Raw genomic sequence first — 19,939 nt, 5'->3', positions numbered from 1 at the left:
CAGTAGTTGTGGCGCACCGGCTTAGTTGCTCCGCGGCATGTGGGATCTTCCCGGACCAGGGCTCGAACCCGTGTCCCCTGCCTTGGCAGGCAGATTCTTAACCACTGTACCACCAGGGAAGCCCTGCTACGCCTTTTTGATCCAAAGTTTGATTCAGTCTTGAGGAGAAGATTATGAATAAACCTGATTCCCAGTATTTTGCTTCCATCAGCACCATCGTCATCACCATCATCATCACCATCATCATCATGCTTCTTGCCCATTTGTTTACCCCACCCTCCTATTCCAGTCTCTGCCCCAGGAGGTTGATTCCTCAGACTCCACCTCCCAGGCCTCCTTCCTGCTGGTTCCCTGATTGGTTTGGTCAACGGGAGGCACAGGCTGGAGATCAGAGCCTGGGGTATCTCTTCCCCACTCCCTCCCTGATTTGCCTGATTTGTAGCCGCGGCTGTCTCCCTTCATCCACGGCTTTGTCAAGTGGCCCCAGCTCCAAGAATCCTGCTCTCTCTGGGCTCCATCATCCGATTTCCTCTCCTTGCTCCTTCAGGACATGAGTGGTAAGTCTCCCATCGCTTCTAGTCTCTGGGTGCCTCGACATCCATGTTTATTTTCCTAACTGTGACCGCTGAGTGATCCCTTCTTGGGTGTCTCTGATGCCATCCGAGTTAGAGTCTGTGTCCTGCCAGGATCCTGATGACACGTCATCTGTACTGTCATTTTCTCTGTGTCTATTATTGATTGCTCCCTGTGTATCAGACACTGTGCTTTCCATGAGAAAGGTATTTCCATGAGAAAAGTATTATTTTATAAATGAGAAAGTAGACTCAGCCATTTTAAAGATCTTATCCCAGGTAACACAGCTAGTAAATGGCAGAGTCAGAATTCAAACTACTCCAGAGCCTCTTTTTAACCACTGCCAACAGTTCTGCAATACAGTCCATGTCAGAATCATCTGGCGTGTTTCTTACAAATCCAGATTCTCAGAAACCTACTCAGAGCTCTCCGCTGAGGAAACCAGCTGTTGGTTTTAACGTGGGCAGTGAAGCTGGCTTAGGGTCATCACCTGCTCCGAGGGAGCTAATTGCATAGGTTAACTGACAACAGATGGGGCGGGCTGGCATTAAAACTCTGACCAGTATGGGCAACAGTAATTACTGAGATCAATCAAACTCTCTCTCCCTCCCATATTTAAATGAAAAATGCTAAGGAAATTAATCAGGAGGTAGAGGGAGGACAGAAAAGAAAACCATAAAGAGAAGCAGGCCATTAATGAGCAAGTGGAGTGGCCATATGCTGGAGCAGTGACCAGTGATGCAGTAATGACAGCAGTGTCCCTGGAGCCAAGCGGAAGCCGGAACAATGACTATTCCTGGCTTCTCTTGAGATCTATCTCCTCTCACCCATCAACTCACCAGCGATCTAAGTAATCGCTGGTCATGTCTTCCCTGACCCAGACTCATTTGACTGAGCTGACATCCCCCAGCTTTTACAGAGAAAGCTCTAAGCAAACACAAGTGAGATAGCCGTCCTACTGGTCTTGCTGAATTTACTCTGTTTGTTTCTCTAAACCGTTATTCACACTGAAGCCAGAGTGACGTCTCCAGACTGTAAATCTAAGTTTATCAGCCTCCTTGCCTAAAACTCACAAATGGTTTCCTATTCTCTTGACATAAAGTGAAAATTCCCTACCGTGGCCTCCCAGGTCGTGCATCGTCTAGTCACCGTGCCTCCTCTTCATCCTCACCTGGAGCCTCCCTCCCCCTCAGCCTCTCTGGTCCAGCTACCCTGGCCTTCTTTCAGTCCCTCCCAATCACCACACTCCCTCCTGCCGCTGGGTTTACCACAGGCTGTTCCATCTGCCTACAATGTGGATCCCCTGCCCTTTCACCTACTTCATTCCTTCCTACTCAACATCAAACATCACCTCCCCAGGGATGTCTTCCTCACCTCCCTGACTGACACCAACCTCATAGCATCCCCCTTGCACGGTATTGTCACAGGGGTGACTTCTTTTGCGATTACGTGATTAATATCAGTCTTGACCACTAAGCTCCCTGGGATCAAAGTCCATGTCTGAGTTTTCTCACTGTTGTGTCCCCAGTACCTTGTACGGTGTCTGGCCCACAGCAGACACTCAAATATTTGTCGACTGTGGCATGACTGGTTTAATGTCTGCCTGCACATAACACTAGGGAAGGCCTCTTCTACAAGGGCCACTGTATAGTTGCCGTGGAACGAATGACAATAGTAACAGTGGGCAAGTAAGTGTCGCTTAGGAAGGGCCAACACACAACAGGAGACCAGAGTATGTGTGGCTGTATGCACAGTACCCAGGACCAAGCACTCCACTTGGAAGGAGAGCCCAATCCTTCTGCAGCCGCAACATGTACTTTAGCACCTAGGACGATGCCCAGAAGGTCAGTGACGCTTGGCTCTCCTTTATCGAGTTTCATTTAAGCTTGCAGGTCTATTTCCAGAGTTCGTGGCTACAACTTGGTAGCCAAAATGGTGCCAGTTTGGTGCCTGTTACCCACCTCAATCCCGCTTTCAACTGAGTTGGAAAATTGAAGAGAACAAATTGGCAGCTTTGATTGCAAACTGAAAAAGTGATACAATTAACACAAATGTCTTTGATTGCCTCTTGAAAAACACTTGTAAATCAAAATTGGTAATGCTTTTAAGGGCATGACATATTCTTTCAAATTACCCATGAGAGAGGGAAATGTTTTCAGATCATGCAAATGTGTGAATTTATGCCTAATAAATGAAAAATATTCTTCCTTACGTAATTCCCTTTAGGGGACCTGCTTTTGTTCAAAAAAGTTTTTGAACACTTGACAGGTGCCAGCTATTCTGCTAGGCCACGGGTAGGAGTTATGGAGAATCTGCAGAACTCTTGCTGTCAAGGGCCTCATGCTCTGATGGAGGAGATAGTGGCAAAAGAAAATAACACAAGCCATGTTGCAAATGTACGTCGCCGGCTGATAGCATCACTCAAGGAGTGGCAGCACCTCCTTTGCCCCTTGGCCTCTCCCAGGTTTGCCTGTGCTCCTTTCTTCATATCACTGTCAAATGCAAATACATTTGGCTCCATCAGGACACTTCTGTCTGCTGGGAAAAATTCTACTGCTCCCAAGCCGTGCTTGTTTATCCCTGCCCCCTTTCTTTTGCCTCCCGGACCGCGGCACGAACCCGCGTCCCCTGCATCGGCAGGCGGACTCTCGACCACTGCGCCACCAGGGAAGCCCGGGTGCAGAGTTTTTTGAAAATTAGGAGTAGCTCATGGAGAAGACCGTAAAAAGTCCAAGATATCATAGAGTCCATCTTCCTAACTTTACAAGTAAGAAAACTGAGGTCCCCAAAGGTCACGATGTCTTGACTAGTTAGTGCCAAACCAGATCTCGAACCCAAAAGTTCCCTTTAAAGAGCTGTCAAATATATGGCCAAGTTCTACTGTTCTTACTGGCTTTCTCCAAACCACTCCAGCCACTGGGTGTTGACGTGTCAAGCAAATGTTGTTTGCTTTCTTTTTTTTGCGGTACGCGGGCCTCTCACTGCTGTGGCCTCTCCCGTTGCGGAGCACGGGCTCCGGACGCGCGGGCTCAGCGGCCACGGCTCACGGGCCCAGCCGCTCCGCGGCACGTGGGATCCTCCCGGACCGGGGCACGAACCCGCGTCCCCTGCATCGGCAGGCGGACTCTCAACCACTGCGCCGAAGCCCTTGTCTGCTTTTTATAAAGGAGCAGCAAGGTCCATCTCCCTGCCTCCCATCTGGTCCCTTTCCACTCTCCTTCCCATATATCAGGTGGAATAACTTCCCCAAATGCAAATCTGATCATGCCAGCCCTTTCCTTCCCACTACCCTTAGGCTCACAACCTGGGTCCATCCTAAGGCTCACTCCAAGTGCTCTGGTCCTGACCCTTGACTGCAGCCTCTTCCACCACTATCTCCTTCCCTCTCCATGTTCCAGGCACGCTGTTCTTCCTCTGGTTCCTCAATCTTGCCGTGCTTTCTCCCGCTTCCGGGGCTCAGCACGCACTGTTCCCTCTGCTTGGAACACTCCTCCTCCTTCTTCACCTAATGATTCATTTGGTTGACATAAAATACCATTACCTTGACCTGTAGACTGGGTTAGTCCTCCCCGGCCCTCTGTATGCGCTCTGCCATCGCTCCGTATTGAATCACGGGTTGAACATCTGCCCTCTGCACTAGACTCTAAGCCCCAAGAGTGTGGGAACAGCTCAGTCATTCACTGATGCGTCCCCACGCCCTAGCGCAGTACGTAGATTCTCAGGTAGGCTAAGCTGCTGGAACAAATAACACTTCAAATCCTCAGTCTTTTACAGAACAAGAAGTTATTTCTTTCTTTTTCATGTGACAGTTCAGAGTCAGGGTTCCAGGTGGGTGGCAGTTCTACTCCATGCCACCATGTAGGGACACAGGCTTATGTGGCTCGTGGCTCCAAAGTACTCCTGATAATTTCTGTGTTAATTGGCTGGAAACAGGACAGGGCACTGGAGGAGGCTGCATAGAAGGCGACCACTTCTCTTCTGCTCCTATTCCATTGGAGGGCATTTGGTCACATGGTCACAAAAGGCTACACAAAAGGCTAGGATATGTGGGCCAGCCATTGCCAAGTATTGTACTTTTTTACCATGTGACAAGGGGAGAAAGGATTTTGAAAGACAGATGGCAGCTCCACCAGAACGCTCAGGGCGGATTTACTGAAAATAAATTAATTTTTAAATCATTATATTGCTCTACTTTAGATGCTGATATCAATACCCAAACTCCCAGAATCATTATGTTTCTATCATTTTGTTGGCAGCATTTCAATATCCAAACAACTGGCTTCAATAAAAGGTAAGGCCTGGTGTGACAGAGATATATGTGTTTCTTCTCTACCAGGAGAGCATGCCAAGAGTTAAAAATAATAGGACACCAAAGAATGCCAACAATGTAAGAGAACTTGTAGATAAATCATCAAGCATTTATTATGTTCTTTTTATTCTTGTTTTTATTTTTTTATAAATTTATTTATTTTTGGCTGCATTGGGTCTTTGTTGCTGCGCGCGGGCTTTCTCTCGTTGTGGCGAGCGGGGGCTACTCTTCCTTGTGGTGTGCAGGCTTCTCATTGCGGTGGCTTCTCTTTGTTGTGGAGCATGGGCTCTAGGCATGCGGGCTTCAGTAGTTGTGGCTTGCGAGCTGTAGAGAGCAGGCTCACTACTTGTGGCACACAGGGTTTGTTGCTCCACGGCATGTGGGATCTTCCCAGACCAGGGCTCGAACCCATGTCCCTTGCATTGGCAGGCGGATTCTTAACCACTGCGCCATCAGGGAAGTCCCTGATGTTCTTTTTAAACATTTGGGAATTGAGGTCCAGTGATAGGAATTAGCTCACCCAAATTTAAAGGCCCAGCTATAGTAGGAGCATGGATCCCTGACTCCTAATGCAGTGTTCATCCCACCATGGCCAGTTGGCCCTCCATGGGCAGTACCCTCAGTGTGTCCAAGTCAGCATCTGACTCATAAACCTTCAGTGGTATTCAGGATGCAATCAGTCCCCAACTGCCTCTGTTGATTCATCAAAACATAGTGTGGCAAACTCCCAAGGTGTAAACATTTGCCGTCAACATTCCATTTTATAGGTAAAATATTTTTAGAGCCAACAATGCTGTCATGGAAATAACAATATAAGAAAAAATAAACTCACATACTGAGATCATTGTCTTATTCCAAAACATGTGGCTTCTTTATAGAGTAACAAGCACAGCTGGATTCTATTATATTGCAGTTATTTTTCCTCCTAGATGGCTGGTCTGTGTCTCCAGAGGAGATGCTTTATATTTCTATTGAAATAAATCTTCATCTTGGTGAGAATATTATTGTTACAGCATCACAGCACAAGAGACCTATGATTTCTGTTTCACAATTTCAGGCACTTTTGATAATGTCAATGACAAAATATCATGTCCATGACATGATAAATATCCATGACATTTCTCATATAACAGCCTCCTCTGAGAGGCTGAGGGGGGAGTGTAACTCTTTATCATCCACACTGCCCGCCAATACACAGACACACACACACACACACACACACACACACACACACAGACATCATTCCTGGCACCAGACTCCTTACAGTAGACAACTGGGCAACATTTATTCCCATGCCTTAAGAAAACACAGGATAAATATGGCTCATCTTGCCAGAATGTATTTTATTCAATGGTAATTTTAAGTGTTATTCACTGAAATCAAGCAGGGCTAGATCATAGAATAGAAGTCAGTACCAACCCACATTTTCACTTCTGGCTGTTTGGGCTTATGCCCTTGATCTCTTGGGGGAGGTGGATAGAAATGGGTGTTGAGTACATATTTGCCTGTAGCATCCAAAGTAGTTTATAATGGAAAAGTTTGAAAAGTGCTAGAGTATTGGGGAAACTATCGATCTAGCAAGAAAACAGAAGAGATCTAATTTTTAGTTCTGCCATGTACGACTGATGCATACTGGGAAAAACCACATTTCTCCTGTAGGTCTTCATTTCTTTGTTTGAAAAACTAACTAATATTAAGAAAAGTTCTAAAATGAGGTGATTCTGACACTTTGCTATACTGAGGTTTGTGTTTCTACTACACTAAAGTGTTTAAGAACTCACTAGATGAAATGTTGCACATTTTAGGTTCCACTTTCCAGGGCAAGTGAGGAGAAAGAGGCAGGGATTGTTCTCAAGTTCAAGTCAGCTCAGTTCAGCACATGTCTATGCTAAGGCATACAACACGCCAGGGCCTGGGAATGAATGCAGTGATAAATAAGATGCAGTGACTGCCCTCAGGGAACACAGTCTAGAGCTGCACTGTTCAATATGGTAGCCACTAGCCACCTGTGGATATGGAACACTTAAAATGTGGTTAGTCTGAATCCAGTTGTGCTGTAAGTGTAAAATATATGACAGATTTAAGAGACTTAGTAGGAAAAAGTGTAACATAGCTGAGTAATTTGTTCACGTTGATCACATGCTGAAATGATATTTTGATAAATTGGGTTAAATAATATATTTCTAAAATAATTTTATCTGCATCATTTTACTTTTTTAATGTGGCTACTTAGAAAAAATTTCATTATAATTCGGGCTCATATTACATTTCTTTTGGACAGCACTGATCTAAGAAGGTAATCGAGACAGATAAACAGTGTTTCAGTCTGAAGGTTAAGACAAGCTTATGTTTAGGGAAGTAGAAAAGCACAAAGGAGGGGCAGGTAGCCCTATCCCAGGGTTTGGGAAAGAATCCTGCAGGATACACTGCCTGAAAAACAAGATCTAGAGGTAGCATGCATCACAGTGAGGAACCAGACTGACTGTGTGACCTTAAGCAAGCTACTTAACCTCTCTATGCTTCAGTTTCCTCATCTATAAAGTGGAGATGATACTGGAACCCACCTCGGAGGACTGACGTAAGAATTAAATGAGTCAAATCGTATACATCCCATAAAGAAGTGGCTGGCATGCAGAGCGTGGGCTCCCTAATCGTCCATCACAGTGCAAAGCTCCAGGAACCAAGGAGTTGTTCTCTTAATATTGCTCTGTCCCCAGAACTAGGACAAGGCCCGGCAATAAGTACTTGCTGGGAGGACAGAGTGTGTAAGGAACTGCTGACAGTTTAGTATTATTAAAGCATAAAAAGTGAGGTAGGAGCTAGCAGGAAATGTAGACATGAAGTGCCTGGATTAACACCCCCCACCCCCATTCCAAAGGCAAGAGAGGCAATAAAAGACACCCAAAAAGAAACATCAATCCTTTGCATTTTTAATGGCACTTCGCTCTTTACAATATGCTTTCACATATTCGCCCACAACTCTGTGAGGCAGACAGGGCAGGAATTAGGAGGCAACACACTGAGTTTATTAAGGGAAGAACCCAACCATAAAAAGAGGAAACCAAAAAACGCCTCACAAAGTCTCATCAGTATTGGTAGGATAAGCGGAGTTCGTTTTTATCTTTTATTTTAAATTTTTTTCTAGTTCGGTTTTGGCCACGAGCATATGTTATTTTATAGTCAGGGAAAACGCATGCTGTGTTAAAATGCTTGGAGGAGAAGGAAGAGAAGTGGGCTAGCGCAGATGGAGTCCCCATTTAGAGAGCATCAGAGGACTGGGAAACGTCTGGTTCCGCAGCCTCCATGGAGATGCCCTTAGAAGGAGTTATTCCAAAGTGGCAGATCTTTCTGTGGCCTTGGAAGGCAGACGGGCTTTCGAATCTTTCCTCTGCCACCCGGGAGCAATGTGACCTTAAGATTCTTAATCTCTCCATGTGTCAGTTTCCAATACGTAAAATAGAGACACAAATAGTACCTACCCTTCTGGGTTTATGAAGCATTAAATAAGCTTATGTTTGAAAGGCATCTGGCACATAGTAAGCAAGAAAGGTGTCTAGGGCTTCCCTGGTGGCGCAGTGGTTGAGAGCCCGCCTGCCGATGCAGGGGACACGGGTTCGTGCCCCGGTCCGGGAAGATCCCACATGCCGCGAAGCGGCTGGGCCCGGGAGCCGGCCCGTGAGCCATGGCCGCTGAGCCTGCGCGTCCAGAGCCTGTGCTCCGCAACGGGAGAGGCCACAACAGTGAGAGGTGCGCGTACCGCAAAAAAAAAAAAAAAGAAAGAAAGAAAGGTGTCTATCATTACTTGCAAGCTCACTCACAGCTTGGAAGCTCACCGGTTCCTTTGCAGCAGGGCACAGCCAGGGGAGGAAGAGGTTACTGTCCCCCATGAGAAGTCTCAGACCCAGCAAAACAACCCATACTAAAGCCCTGTCTAGTTATTCTGGGTTACGAATAAATAAATCAACTGGTAAAAGTTACAGAATGGATATTTACCTCCGAAGGAATTAAGGTGTTTCTTCTAAGCACTCTGCTTCTTAAAAACAAGACTATTTATAAACAGAGTTTATTCTTTAGCCACTTAAATGCCAAGCTACCACCATACAGCTCCTCACCACCTCAACCCCACCTCCCAGGGAAGGGAGACATGAGCTAAAAGAAATAGGCCATCTCCTTGTTTTTGATGAGCAGGAAAATCTTGGGTAATTGAGGAAAAAATCCCAATTTTACTTTTTAAATTTATTTATTTAATTTATTTATTTTTGGCTGCGTTGGGTTTTCGTTGCTGCACGTGGGCTTTCTCTAGTTGTGGTGAGTGGGGGCTACTCTTCGTTGCGGTGCACGGGCTTCTCACTGCAGTGGCCTCTCCTGTTGCGGAGCACGGGCTCTAGGCGTGCGGGCTTCAGTAGTTGTGGCTTGCGGGCTCAGTAGTTGTGGCACACGGGCTCAGTTGCTCCACAGCATGTGGGATTTTCCCCGACCAGGGCTCGAACCCGTGTCTCCTGCACTGGCAGGTGGATTTCCAACCACTGCGCCACCAGGGAAGCCAAAAAATCCCAATTTTAAATGTGGGTTTCAGGATGTGGCAGAAGTGAAGGGAAGAGGTGGATAAGGATAGGAGGGAAAAGAGCTAAAAATTGAATGCAAAGAAGCAGGGAACTTTCTGAGTCTGGGATAGTAGTCTAGATGGAGAGCCAGCCACTGGACGAGCAGACAGAAGCCACAGGTCAGGATGGGACTGAGGATCAGAAACCAAAGAGGAAATCAAGGAGTAAGAAGCTAAGGGCACAGATTCTGCAGACATTGATTCGACAGATTTGTGAAGCACCTCCTAGATCCTAGGCACTGTTCTAAGTACTGAAGTTTCCACAGAAGAGAAGACAGGCAAAACATTCCTATCTTCTTAAGGCTTATGTTTTCAACATGGATTCAAATTCAAGCTCTGCCACTTATTAATGTGTCCTCAGCAAGATCCTATCCTTTCTTCATCTATACAATGGTATAATCATGGAGAGACATACTGTGTTCATGGGTTGGAAGAGTCAACATAGTAGATATCAGTTCTCCCCATGTTGCTCTCCAAGTTTAATGAAATATAACAACATTCCAGTTGTTTAAAAAAAAAAAAAAAACAGACAAACTTATTCTAAACTTTATGTGGGAAGGGGACTAAAATAGTCAAAACTGTAAACATCTCAAACGTCCTTTGGTGGTGAATGTGGTACATACATATCATGGAATACTACTCAGTGAAAAGGAAAATACCATCAGTACATGCAACAACTTGGATAAAATGCAAGGCAGGGGCTTCCCTGGCGGCGAAATGGTTAAGAATCCGCCCGCCAATGCAGAGGACATGGGTTCGAGCCCTGGTCCAGGAAGATCCCGCGTGCCATGGAGCAACAAAGCCTGTGTGCCACAACTACTGAGCCTGTGTGGCCAAACTACTGAAGCCAAAAACCGCAAGGGAATCACAACATTGTAAAGCAACTATACCCCAATAAAAAAATAAAAACAGAAAAAAAAAACTCAAGGGAATGATGCTGAGTTTAAAAAGCCATTCTCAGAGAACTTCTGTATGATTGCATTCACAGGACATTTGTTGTTTTATAACATATGAAGATGGAGAACAGATTAGTGATTGCCAGGGGTTAGGGATGGGGGAGGGGGCAGGTAGAAAGTTTGGCTGTTACTATAAAGGGTTACTATGAGAGAATCTTGTGTTGGTGGTACAGTTCTGTATATTGATTGTGGTGATAGTTACACAAAGGTACACATTTGGTAATATTGCCTAGAACTACACACACACACACACACACACACACACACACACACACACACACACAGGATGAGGGCATATGTAACTGGTAAAATCTGAACAAACTGTGGATTGTATCAATGTCAGTTTCTTGCTTTGGTTGTTTTACTGTGATTATGCAAGATGTTTCTTGGGGGAACAGGGGCGGGAGATTGTTTTTGCATATTTATTGGCAATTTCCTGTAAATTTATAATCATATCAAAATAAAAAGGTTAAAAACACAATAAAAATTTAAATGGTATAATAATCCCTATGGTGGTTATGAGAAGTAAATATACAATTTATTAAAGTATCTGGCACACAAAAGGTGCACAATAAATGGCAGCTCCAACTTCCTATCCCAACCAGATTGCTGCTTACACACATGTCCTTGACTTGCTCTAGCTTGGAGCAAATAAGTGGGTACTCTTGAGTGAGGGGCAAAAAAGAGTTATCCATTTGCGGGACCAGGAAGTCCGAATGCCTCAAGCTTCGGCCTAATTGTGGGTGAAATGACACGGGGGGATGGAGAGGACACACATTTCCTCATGCAAGAGAGAGAGAGGCAAACACATTGATTAGAATGCAGATGTTTGGCAGATGTTTATATACACCATTTACCATTTAGTCGGAGTCCTGTTCAGAGATACAGTAAAAACTGAGAAGGTCCACAGTTGTTTTCCCTTCAGCCATTCCTCTTAACTCTTGTCATTCCATCTAACTTTTTTTAAAATTTTTATTTTATATTGGGGTATAGTTGATTAACCATGTTGTGTATTGAACTTTAATTAAAAAAAAAAACAACTAAATGCTTAAAATCTTTTAATGCCCTCTCTGTACATCTGATGGAAAATCCTGATTCCTTTCCAGAACCTAGGTGCCCTGGATGGGCTAGCCCCTGCCAACCTTTCTAATGAAACACCCTTTCAGCCTCTAGACTCCAGCCACAACTGTCTCCTTTCAGCTCCTCCAATGTGCCAGGCTCCTGATCTGAGCCTTCACATATGCTGTTACCTGAGCCTGGAACACTCAAAACAACCCTAATCCCAGACTGACCCACCCCACCCTTTAGATGGCAGGTCCTTCCCACCGTATTGGTCTTAGCTTAAATATTAATCTAATTATATAGTAGATGCCTCCAAGACAACCTATCTCAGTACTTTTCCTCCGAGACCCACTCTGTAATTTTCTATTTCTTCTATTTCTATACCTTCTTTGCCTCATACAAGTTGCAAATATGCATAATATATGTGTATATGGCTAAACAAATAATTGTCAAATATGTATAAAACCAATATATGTATTATTGATTATTATTATACACTAGATTGTAATATAGATGAGGGCAGAGGCCACATCTGGTTGTGTCACTTCTATGTGCTGAACAGCTCAGAAAGTACCAGAAACACAGTAAGTGCTCGATACAAGTCACAAATATCTGACTGATCATCTTTCTTTGAATCCATGATTGTTGCATTTTACCTGGGCAGAAAGCTGTTGGATTTTGTTTTCTCTTCTTCCTATTCATTCATTCAACAGCATTTACTGGCACCTACTACATAGCAGGCATTTGTGCTGGTCACTGGGAATATAGTGATAAAAAAAGCTATGATCTCTGGCCTCATGGAGCTTGTATTCTAGTTAGAGATAAAGATGATTAAACATGCAATAACTGTAAAGCAGGAAAAGTTCTATAATAGGGGATGTATTGGGAACTGAGAGAACAGAGAGGATAAGAATTTTCTTCACTGTCCTTCATGCACTTCTCAGAGTTCACTATGTGCTACCCACTGGAAGGGACTGAGCTAGTACCATCCTTTCAAGGAATTTAAATCAGAGAAACCAGCTAGATCACTGTGATTGAGGCCTTGATTCAAAGAGATCCCTTGTCAATCATGATATCAAAGGACTTGTCCTGGATATCATTCTCCTTTATCACGCTGGCATCTGGTGATGCTCTATCTGATACAGAATATAAACTCCACAAGAGCAGGACTTTGTCTTATTCAATGAGGTATCCTTAATGCCAGGGACTGAGCCAAGCACACGGTAGATGCTCTATAAATATTTGTTGAATAACTGAATGAAACTGCACATCGGAAGACCAAGGCTTAGAGAGGTCAGGTGTTTTCCCAAGGTCACAGGGGAAGAGGGTGATAAATCTCATCCTAATTCTACTAATTCTAATTGCTACTGAGGGACTTTTGTTCTCCATGGTTTAAAGATCAAGGATCAGACACACCCATGTCCCACTCCCAGATAGGTGGCAAAGAGCCCAAGGCCAGGATCACATTGACACAAACCTTCCAGCCCTGTTCCCTAAGTTCCCATGGAAGGTAGAGCCTCATGTCTGGGGAAGGGTCATTTCTAACCTAGGCTACACAGTTGTACATTTCTTCTTTCACAGCTCTACCCAAGGGTTCAGATCTGGAAAAAGCCATCGCCACTGCCGCTATGATTTTCAGAAACTTTTCTGACCCTGATGGTAAACTTGGGAAAGCTACTGCCAAAAATCTACTGCAAACCCAATTTAGGAATTTCACAGAGGTAAGAGAACTAATAGGTACCAAGAAACAGGGGGCCACGCCATAACGGCTGGCCCGAAGAGTCAACAACTCCAGCTCAAAGGCACCATTATGTTGCTTCATTCCACAAATGTTTATTGGACACCTTCCCTATGCCAGGAAATGAGCTGTGCACTGGGGTTAATGCAGTGAACAAGCTAACAATCCAGCAGAGTAGAGAGATGTGCTGAAAAAGTAATTAGAAATAGTCAGAGGACCGTGAAAGAGTAGAACATGCAGTGAGAGAATAAAACAGAGGGACCGTCTTGGGCTTGGTGGTCAAAAAAGAGCTCCTGGGAAATTAAGGTATAGCTAAGATATGAAGAACAAGATCAAGAGTGAGCAGGGACTGGGGGCGGAGTGCATGCGGGATGAGAATGATGTGATTCCTGGCAGAGGATTTGGCATAAAGCATGTCAAAGACCTATGAGGGCCAGTAAGTATTGGTGAGAAGAGAGAGGGAAGTAGGAAGCAGTGGAAGAGGAGGCCGGGGAGGTGAAGAGAAGCCACTTCTTACCGAGCCATAGCGTGAGGGCAGGAGGAAGCCAGGGAAGTTTCTAAATCCGGGTCGAAGAAATTACACCAGCTGCAGTAGGAGATGAGACTATGGTTGGGATGGGGAGTGAAACGAAGATAAGGGGAACCGTGGGGAAGGAGTCCAAACAAAAGATGTTGGTTTGGGCTGAGGTGGCAAATATGGGAGGCATCTGGAAGGTGGAATGAGCGGGATCTGATAACCATGAAGGCTGAAGAGCAAGGGGGACAAATAATGATACCTGGCCGTGGGAGGAAGTGGGTGGTGGTCCCGTTTCCAGAGAAGAGGAAGGCTGGAGAATAAGCAGATTTGAGGTGGGGTGGAAGGTGGGGGCAGGTGATGAGTTCTGTTAGCACGTGTCAAGTTTAAGATGTCCTTGAAACTGTCAAGTGGAGAAACTCGGACAGCAACAGGATATGTGAGCGGGAAGGTCAGAAAAGAGATCTATAACAGTGAGAGTGGGCAATGTGAAGATGGTTACTGAACAGGAGGGAGTGACCTAAATCACCTAGAGGCATCTTTCTCAAACCTCAGCCACCTGAATACCATCTTCAATATTTTTCCCATATCTGCCTATAGTCTGTATTATAATGTACTTAGAACTTGTTAAGAGAACACTCTACTTAAATGAAATTATTTTATAAGGAGCCTTGCTCACCATTTTAAATGTAAATTCAGTGGGTAAAAGTGGAAGGTAGTAAAAAAATATAGATGACTGTTCATTCTTATTTAATATTTACTCTTGCATCACCTAAAACTGTGTTACATTCTACCAGCAGTACATGTTCAAACTTTGGAAAATAGTAGCCTAGGGAAAATGCATAAGAAAAAAGGAGGGCCTCACACAGAACCTAAACCACCAACATTTAATGGTAGATTGAGCAAGAAAAAACTTAAAAGTAAACAGTCTCTCAGGTTCTATGTATATTCTGAGACATTTAAAAGAGAAGTATTATACTTCCTTTAAGATATAAATATATATGGTTTTAGCATACCACAGTTATATAAGGTGCCACCCACTGGGGGAAGCTGGGTCAAGGGTACAACTTCCCGTGAATCTATGATTGTTTTAAAAGAGTGTGTGTGAAATGGGCTTTTTTTTTTAATTCCACAAGTAAGTATTTTTTTTATAGCCTGTTTCACAGAAACAGTAAATAGATTGGTGGTTGCCAGGAGCTAGGGGGAGGGGAAAGTGACGTGGTGTAGGTCAGAGGGTGCAAATTTCCAACTTCAACAAGAATAAGTTCTGAGGCTCTAATGCACAGCATGGTGACTATAGTTAGTGACATGGTACTGCATGCTTGAAGGTCCCTGAGGTAGATCTTGAGCATTCTCCCCACACACACGTGCACACACACATGAGATAACTCTGTGAGGTGATGGATGTGTTAATTATCTTGATCTTGGTAATCATTCCACAACGCATGTGTATTAAACCATCACACTGTACACTTTAAATATATACAATTATATTTGTCAATTATTCCGTAATAAAGTTAAAAAGGAGTGTGTGCAGCAAGATCTTTTTTGACCCACCTCCTAGAGAAATGGAAATAAAACCAAAAATAAACAAATGGGACCTAATGAAACTTAAAAGCTTTTGCACAGCAAAGGAAACCATAAATAAGACGAAAAGACAACCCTCAGAATGGGAGAAAATATTTGCAAATGTAGCAACTGACAAAGGATTAATCTCCAAAATTGATAAGCAGCTCACGCAGCTCACTATCAAAAAAACAAACAACCCAATCCAAAAATGGGCAGAAGACCTAAATAGACATTTCTCCAAAGAAGATATACAGATGGCCAACAAACACATGATAGGATGCTCAACATCACTAATCACTAGAGAAATGCAAATCAAAACTACAATGAGGGGGCTTCCCTGGTGGTGCCGTGGTTGAAAGTCTGCCTGCCAGTGCAGGGGACGCAGGTTCGTGCCCCGGTCCGGGAGGATCCCACATGCTGCAGAGTGGCTGGGCCTGTGAGCCATGGCCGCTGAGCCTGCGCGTCCGGAGCCTGTGCTCCACAGCGGGAGAGGCCACGACAGTAAGAGGCCCGCGTACTGCAAAAAAAAAAACCCACTACAATGAGGTATCACCTCACACCAGTCAGAATGGCCATCATCAAAAAATCTACAAACAATAAATGCTGGAGAGGGTGTGGAGAAAAGGGAACCCTCTTGCACTGTTGGTGGGAATGTAAATTGATACTGCCACTATAGAGAACAGTATGGTGGTTCCTCAAAAATCTAAAAATAGAACTACCATATGACCCAGCAATCCCTCTACTGGGCGTATACCCTGAGAAAACCATAATTCAACAAGAGTCATGTACCACAGTGTTCATTGCAGCATTATTTAAATAGCCAGGACATGGAAGCAACCTAAGTGTCCATAGACAGATGAATGGATAAAGAAGATGTGGCACATATATATAATGGAATATTACTCAGCCATAAAAAGAAACGAAATTGAGTTATTTGTAGTGAGGTGGATGGACCTAGAGTCTGTCATACAGAGTGAAGTAAGTCAGAAAGAGAAAAACAAATACCGTATGCTAACACATATATGTATGGAATCTAAAAAAAAAAAAAAGGTTCTGAAGAACATAGAGGCAGGAGAGGAATAAAGATGCAGACATAGAGAATGGGCTTGAGGACATGGGTGGGGGAAGGGTAAGCTGCAACGAAGTGAGAGAGTGGCATGGACTTATATATACTACCCAATGTAAAATAGATAGCTAGTGGGAAGCAGCCGCATAGCACAGGGAGATCAGCTCCGTGCTTTGTGACCACCTAGAGGGGTGAGATAGGGAGGGAGACACAAGAGGGAGGAGATATGGGGATATATGTATATGTATAACTGATTCACTTTGTTATAAAACAGAAACTAACACACGATTGTAAAGCAATCATACTCCAATAAAGATGTTAAAAAATTAATTAATTAAAATAAAATTTTTTAAAAAGGAGTGTGTGCATGTGTGTGTGTGTCTGTGAGTGTGAAAGAGAGAGAGAGAGAGAGAGAGAGAGAGAGTACTACAGTGTGAGACACAGAAAAATAACTGGAAAGAAATGTTAATAATAGTAAGCTATCTTTGGGTAATGGGGTAAAGGGTTATTTTTACACGCTCCTATTTTTTCTAAATGTCCAATATTAAACACATATCATTTTTGAAATAATTTTTTTAAGAAAAGCTATTTTTTCAGCCAGAAACATCAGGCAGAATTAGACAAGAGATCCAAAGTTCTGAGGAGTCTTTACAGAGAGGGTGGGAGAACAAATCCTATATCACCGGCTTACATCAGAGGCCGAAAGAAATGACAGATCCTAGAGAGAAAAAGAATGCTGCGTGTAGCTGGCAAAACCTCAGTGAGCTTTTAACAAGTATGAAAATGAGGACCTAGTGGACAGATCATCCTGATGTGATTCGCCATCCCTCTGAGAACATCAGAGGAAAAGAATTAAAACCGAAGTCACCAGGAAAGACACCTTCAGCCTCGTGTCCCTCAGTGGAGGCTAAACCCGGGAAAGGCAGCCTTTCTGGGATCTCTAGCAGCCGACTCAGCCAGACCACGGTGCAATCCCGCCCTCTGCTCCAGATGAGAGCAGAGACATTTCAGGGGACTTGAGGGGACTGCTCATCCCTGGCATCCTCAGTCTCAGTGGTGATAACTTCCCTCCACTGAGCAGACATGTAGCGTCATGTCAGAATGCTGTCTTGGGGGACTGGTGGTCCAGTGGGTAAGACTCCATGATCCCAATGCAGGGGGCCCGGGTTCCATCCCTGATCGGGGAACTAGATCCCGCATGCGTGCTACAACTAAGTCCGCATGCCACAACTAACAAGCCCTCCTGCCACAACTAAGAGCCGGCACAACAAAAATAAATAAATAAATAAATTAGTTAGTTAAAAAAGAATGCTGTCTTGGACCAACCACCCTGTCCCTCAGGCAGGTACAGCATAAGAGTCTCCATCGCTAACTGGGCTTTCTCCTAAATCCTCACACAGGGTTCTCTGGTAAACTGAGCCAGACCTTCTGGCTGAGGCCTGGGTCTGAAAGGAATATGTCCTTTCTCATAAGGCTAAACATAATTTGGGGTATCTGACTTAGCCCTCTATAGCCAGTCAGAGATAGTAAAACCGAGCACCTAAAAGCACTGCTAAGAAGATAAAAAGCAAGATGGTGGGTCAGGCCCCAAGAAGTCTGGACCTCCGCCAGCTCCGTGGTCTTAAAATATGCAGCAAAAAGAGGAGGAAGACCTCCAGCCATCTCTGACCTTTGAGCAAACAGAGTGCTTTACGCTAGTAAAGGGCTATCTCTCTCTGTCTTATCTCCAGCTCTTCCTGGAGGGAGACAGACACAGGTCCTTTCACCCTCACTGGTAGGTGTGACATCTTCAGGAACAGCCTAGAGGAACATGAAAGGTCTAAGACTGTAAGAGGAATGTATCATCACTCCTAAAGTGCCTTAGTCATTGCTGTGATGGGTTTTTTTTGCAGCCAGCACATGGATGAGTGTTTGGGGTTAAACTAAATGCAGTGAATCAAATGACCTTAACGTTTTTGATGCACTTGGGAAGATATTTCACGAGCTGTGGCTAGAACTGAAAATCCCCTCCATTTAGGTGTTTTCACATGTTTTCCTTCACTCTGTTGCTGATGACTATGAACTTGGGTTTGACTCATGATCAAACTTAGGGCTGAACAATCTTCAAAGGCACATATTTTCTTTCAGCATATTTTATTCCATATTTCTGGATAATCTTATGCTCAGTGCAGCACATAGTGGGTACCTCCAGTAACAAAGGGACTGTACTCTAAACCATAACAGTACCTGTATCTGTAGAGAAGTAGGGTAGCAGTTGAGTGTGGGCTCCAGAATCGGGTAGCCAATGCGCTGAATCCTGGTTCCGCACTCATAGCTGCCTAGCTTGAGGCAAATCACTCCATTCTCACTGAGTCTCTGGCATTGCCTCTGTAGGGTGGGAAAATAATAGTTCATATTCAGTAAGGTCACTGTGAGCACTTAGTGAGGTAACCCATGAAAATATCTAATACAGTGCTCAACTAGTAGCACTGGTAGCAACTTGACATGTTGTTAATAACATGTTTACTATTGCGTATTATCTGTAAAACCGAAGTGGCATGATGAACTCGGTTTTTTTGCTTTTTCTTCTTTATTCTTACAGGGACAAGAAACCAAACCAAGATACAGAGACCTCCTCTCTGAACTCGACGACCATACAGAAAATAAGCTGGATTTTGAGGATTTCATGATCTTACTGTTAAGCATCACGGTAATGTCAGATTTGCTACAAAATATATGGAGTGTAAAAATTATGCAACAGGGCTTCCCTGGTGGCGCAGTGGTTGGGAGTCCACCTGCTGATGCAGGGGACACGAGTTCGTGCCCCGGTCCGGGAGGATCCCACATGCCGTGGAGCGGCTGGGCCCGTGAGCCATGGCCGCTGAGCCTGCGTGTCCAGAGCCTGTGCTCCGCAACGGGAGAGGCCACAACAGTGAGAGGCCCACATACCGCAAAAAAAAAAAAAAAAAATGCAATAAACAGCTTTAAATATATAGTTAGACAAATTAATGGCAAAAGACAGTATTAAATTATTGAAATTTTTTTCATTTTATTTTTAATTAATTGAAGGTACTGATCATGCACCTGGGGTTGCCTAGGATGGTCCTGATTGCTAATATTCAGACCCAGTGTAACTAAAAAGTCTATGCATACTCTTCAAAAATGTTTAAATAATATAGTCTCTGGTGCTTTACAATATGATAGATTTGATACCACTGAATATTGCATTGCTTTTGCTGCATCAGTAGTGTCTTAGAGCACTTTCCTTATAATCATTGAGTCCCTCATTCATTCACTCATTAAACAATGTGTGCTGAACCTCTACTTGATGGTATTGCTGAGGATACAGTAATTATTAACCAGCCAATCTCTGCCTGCAGAAGTCCAGCAGTAGAGATAGGCTATGAACAATTTATCAATCAACTGCATATACAGTATAATTATAATTGTGATAAGGGCTACAGGATGCTAAAAGAGCTGTTATCACCAGACCTGGGATCAAAGTCAGATAAGCTCTACTGACATTCTGCAAAAGGCAAAACTATAGGGGCGGGCGGGGGGGGAGGGAAG

General features: G+C 44.1%; 1 protein-coding gene across 1 annotated transcript in view; it reads left to right on the top strand.

Annotated features, from left to right (window-relative positions):
* The first annotated feature begins 2,307 nt into the window (after positions 1–2,307).
* SNTN (sentan, cilia apical structure protein) overlaps positions 2,308–19,939 on the top strand; it is a 29,291-nt gene continuing 11,659 nt past the window's right edge. The window contains exons 1-4 of the mRNA XM_007445678.1: positions 2,308–2,417; positions 4,830–4,864; positions 13,085–13,224; positions 18,972–19,084. Of these exons, the coding sequence (XP_007445740.1) occupies positions 2,308–2,417; positions 4,830–4,864; positions 13,085–13,224; positions 18,972–19,084 (398 nt within the window). The remainder of the gene's footprint in view (positions 2,418–4,829; positions 4,865–13,084; positions 13,225–18,971; positions 19,085–19,939) is intronic.

The sequence above is a fragment of the Lipotes vexillifer genome, unplaced genomic scaffold, assembly GCF_000442215.2.
Source record: "Lipotes vexillifer unplaced genomic scaffold, Lipotes_vexillifer_v1.1 scaffold239, whole genome shotgun sequence".
Classification (NCBI taxonomy): Eukaryota; Metazoa; Chordata; class Mammalia; order Artiodactyla; family Lipotidae; genus Lipotes; species Lipotes vexillifer.
The sequence above is the reverse complement of the archived record's forward strand: the minus strand, read 5'-3'. Positions and strand labels throughout refer to the sequence as shown.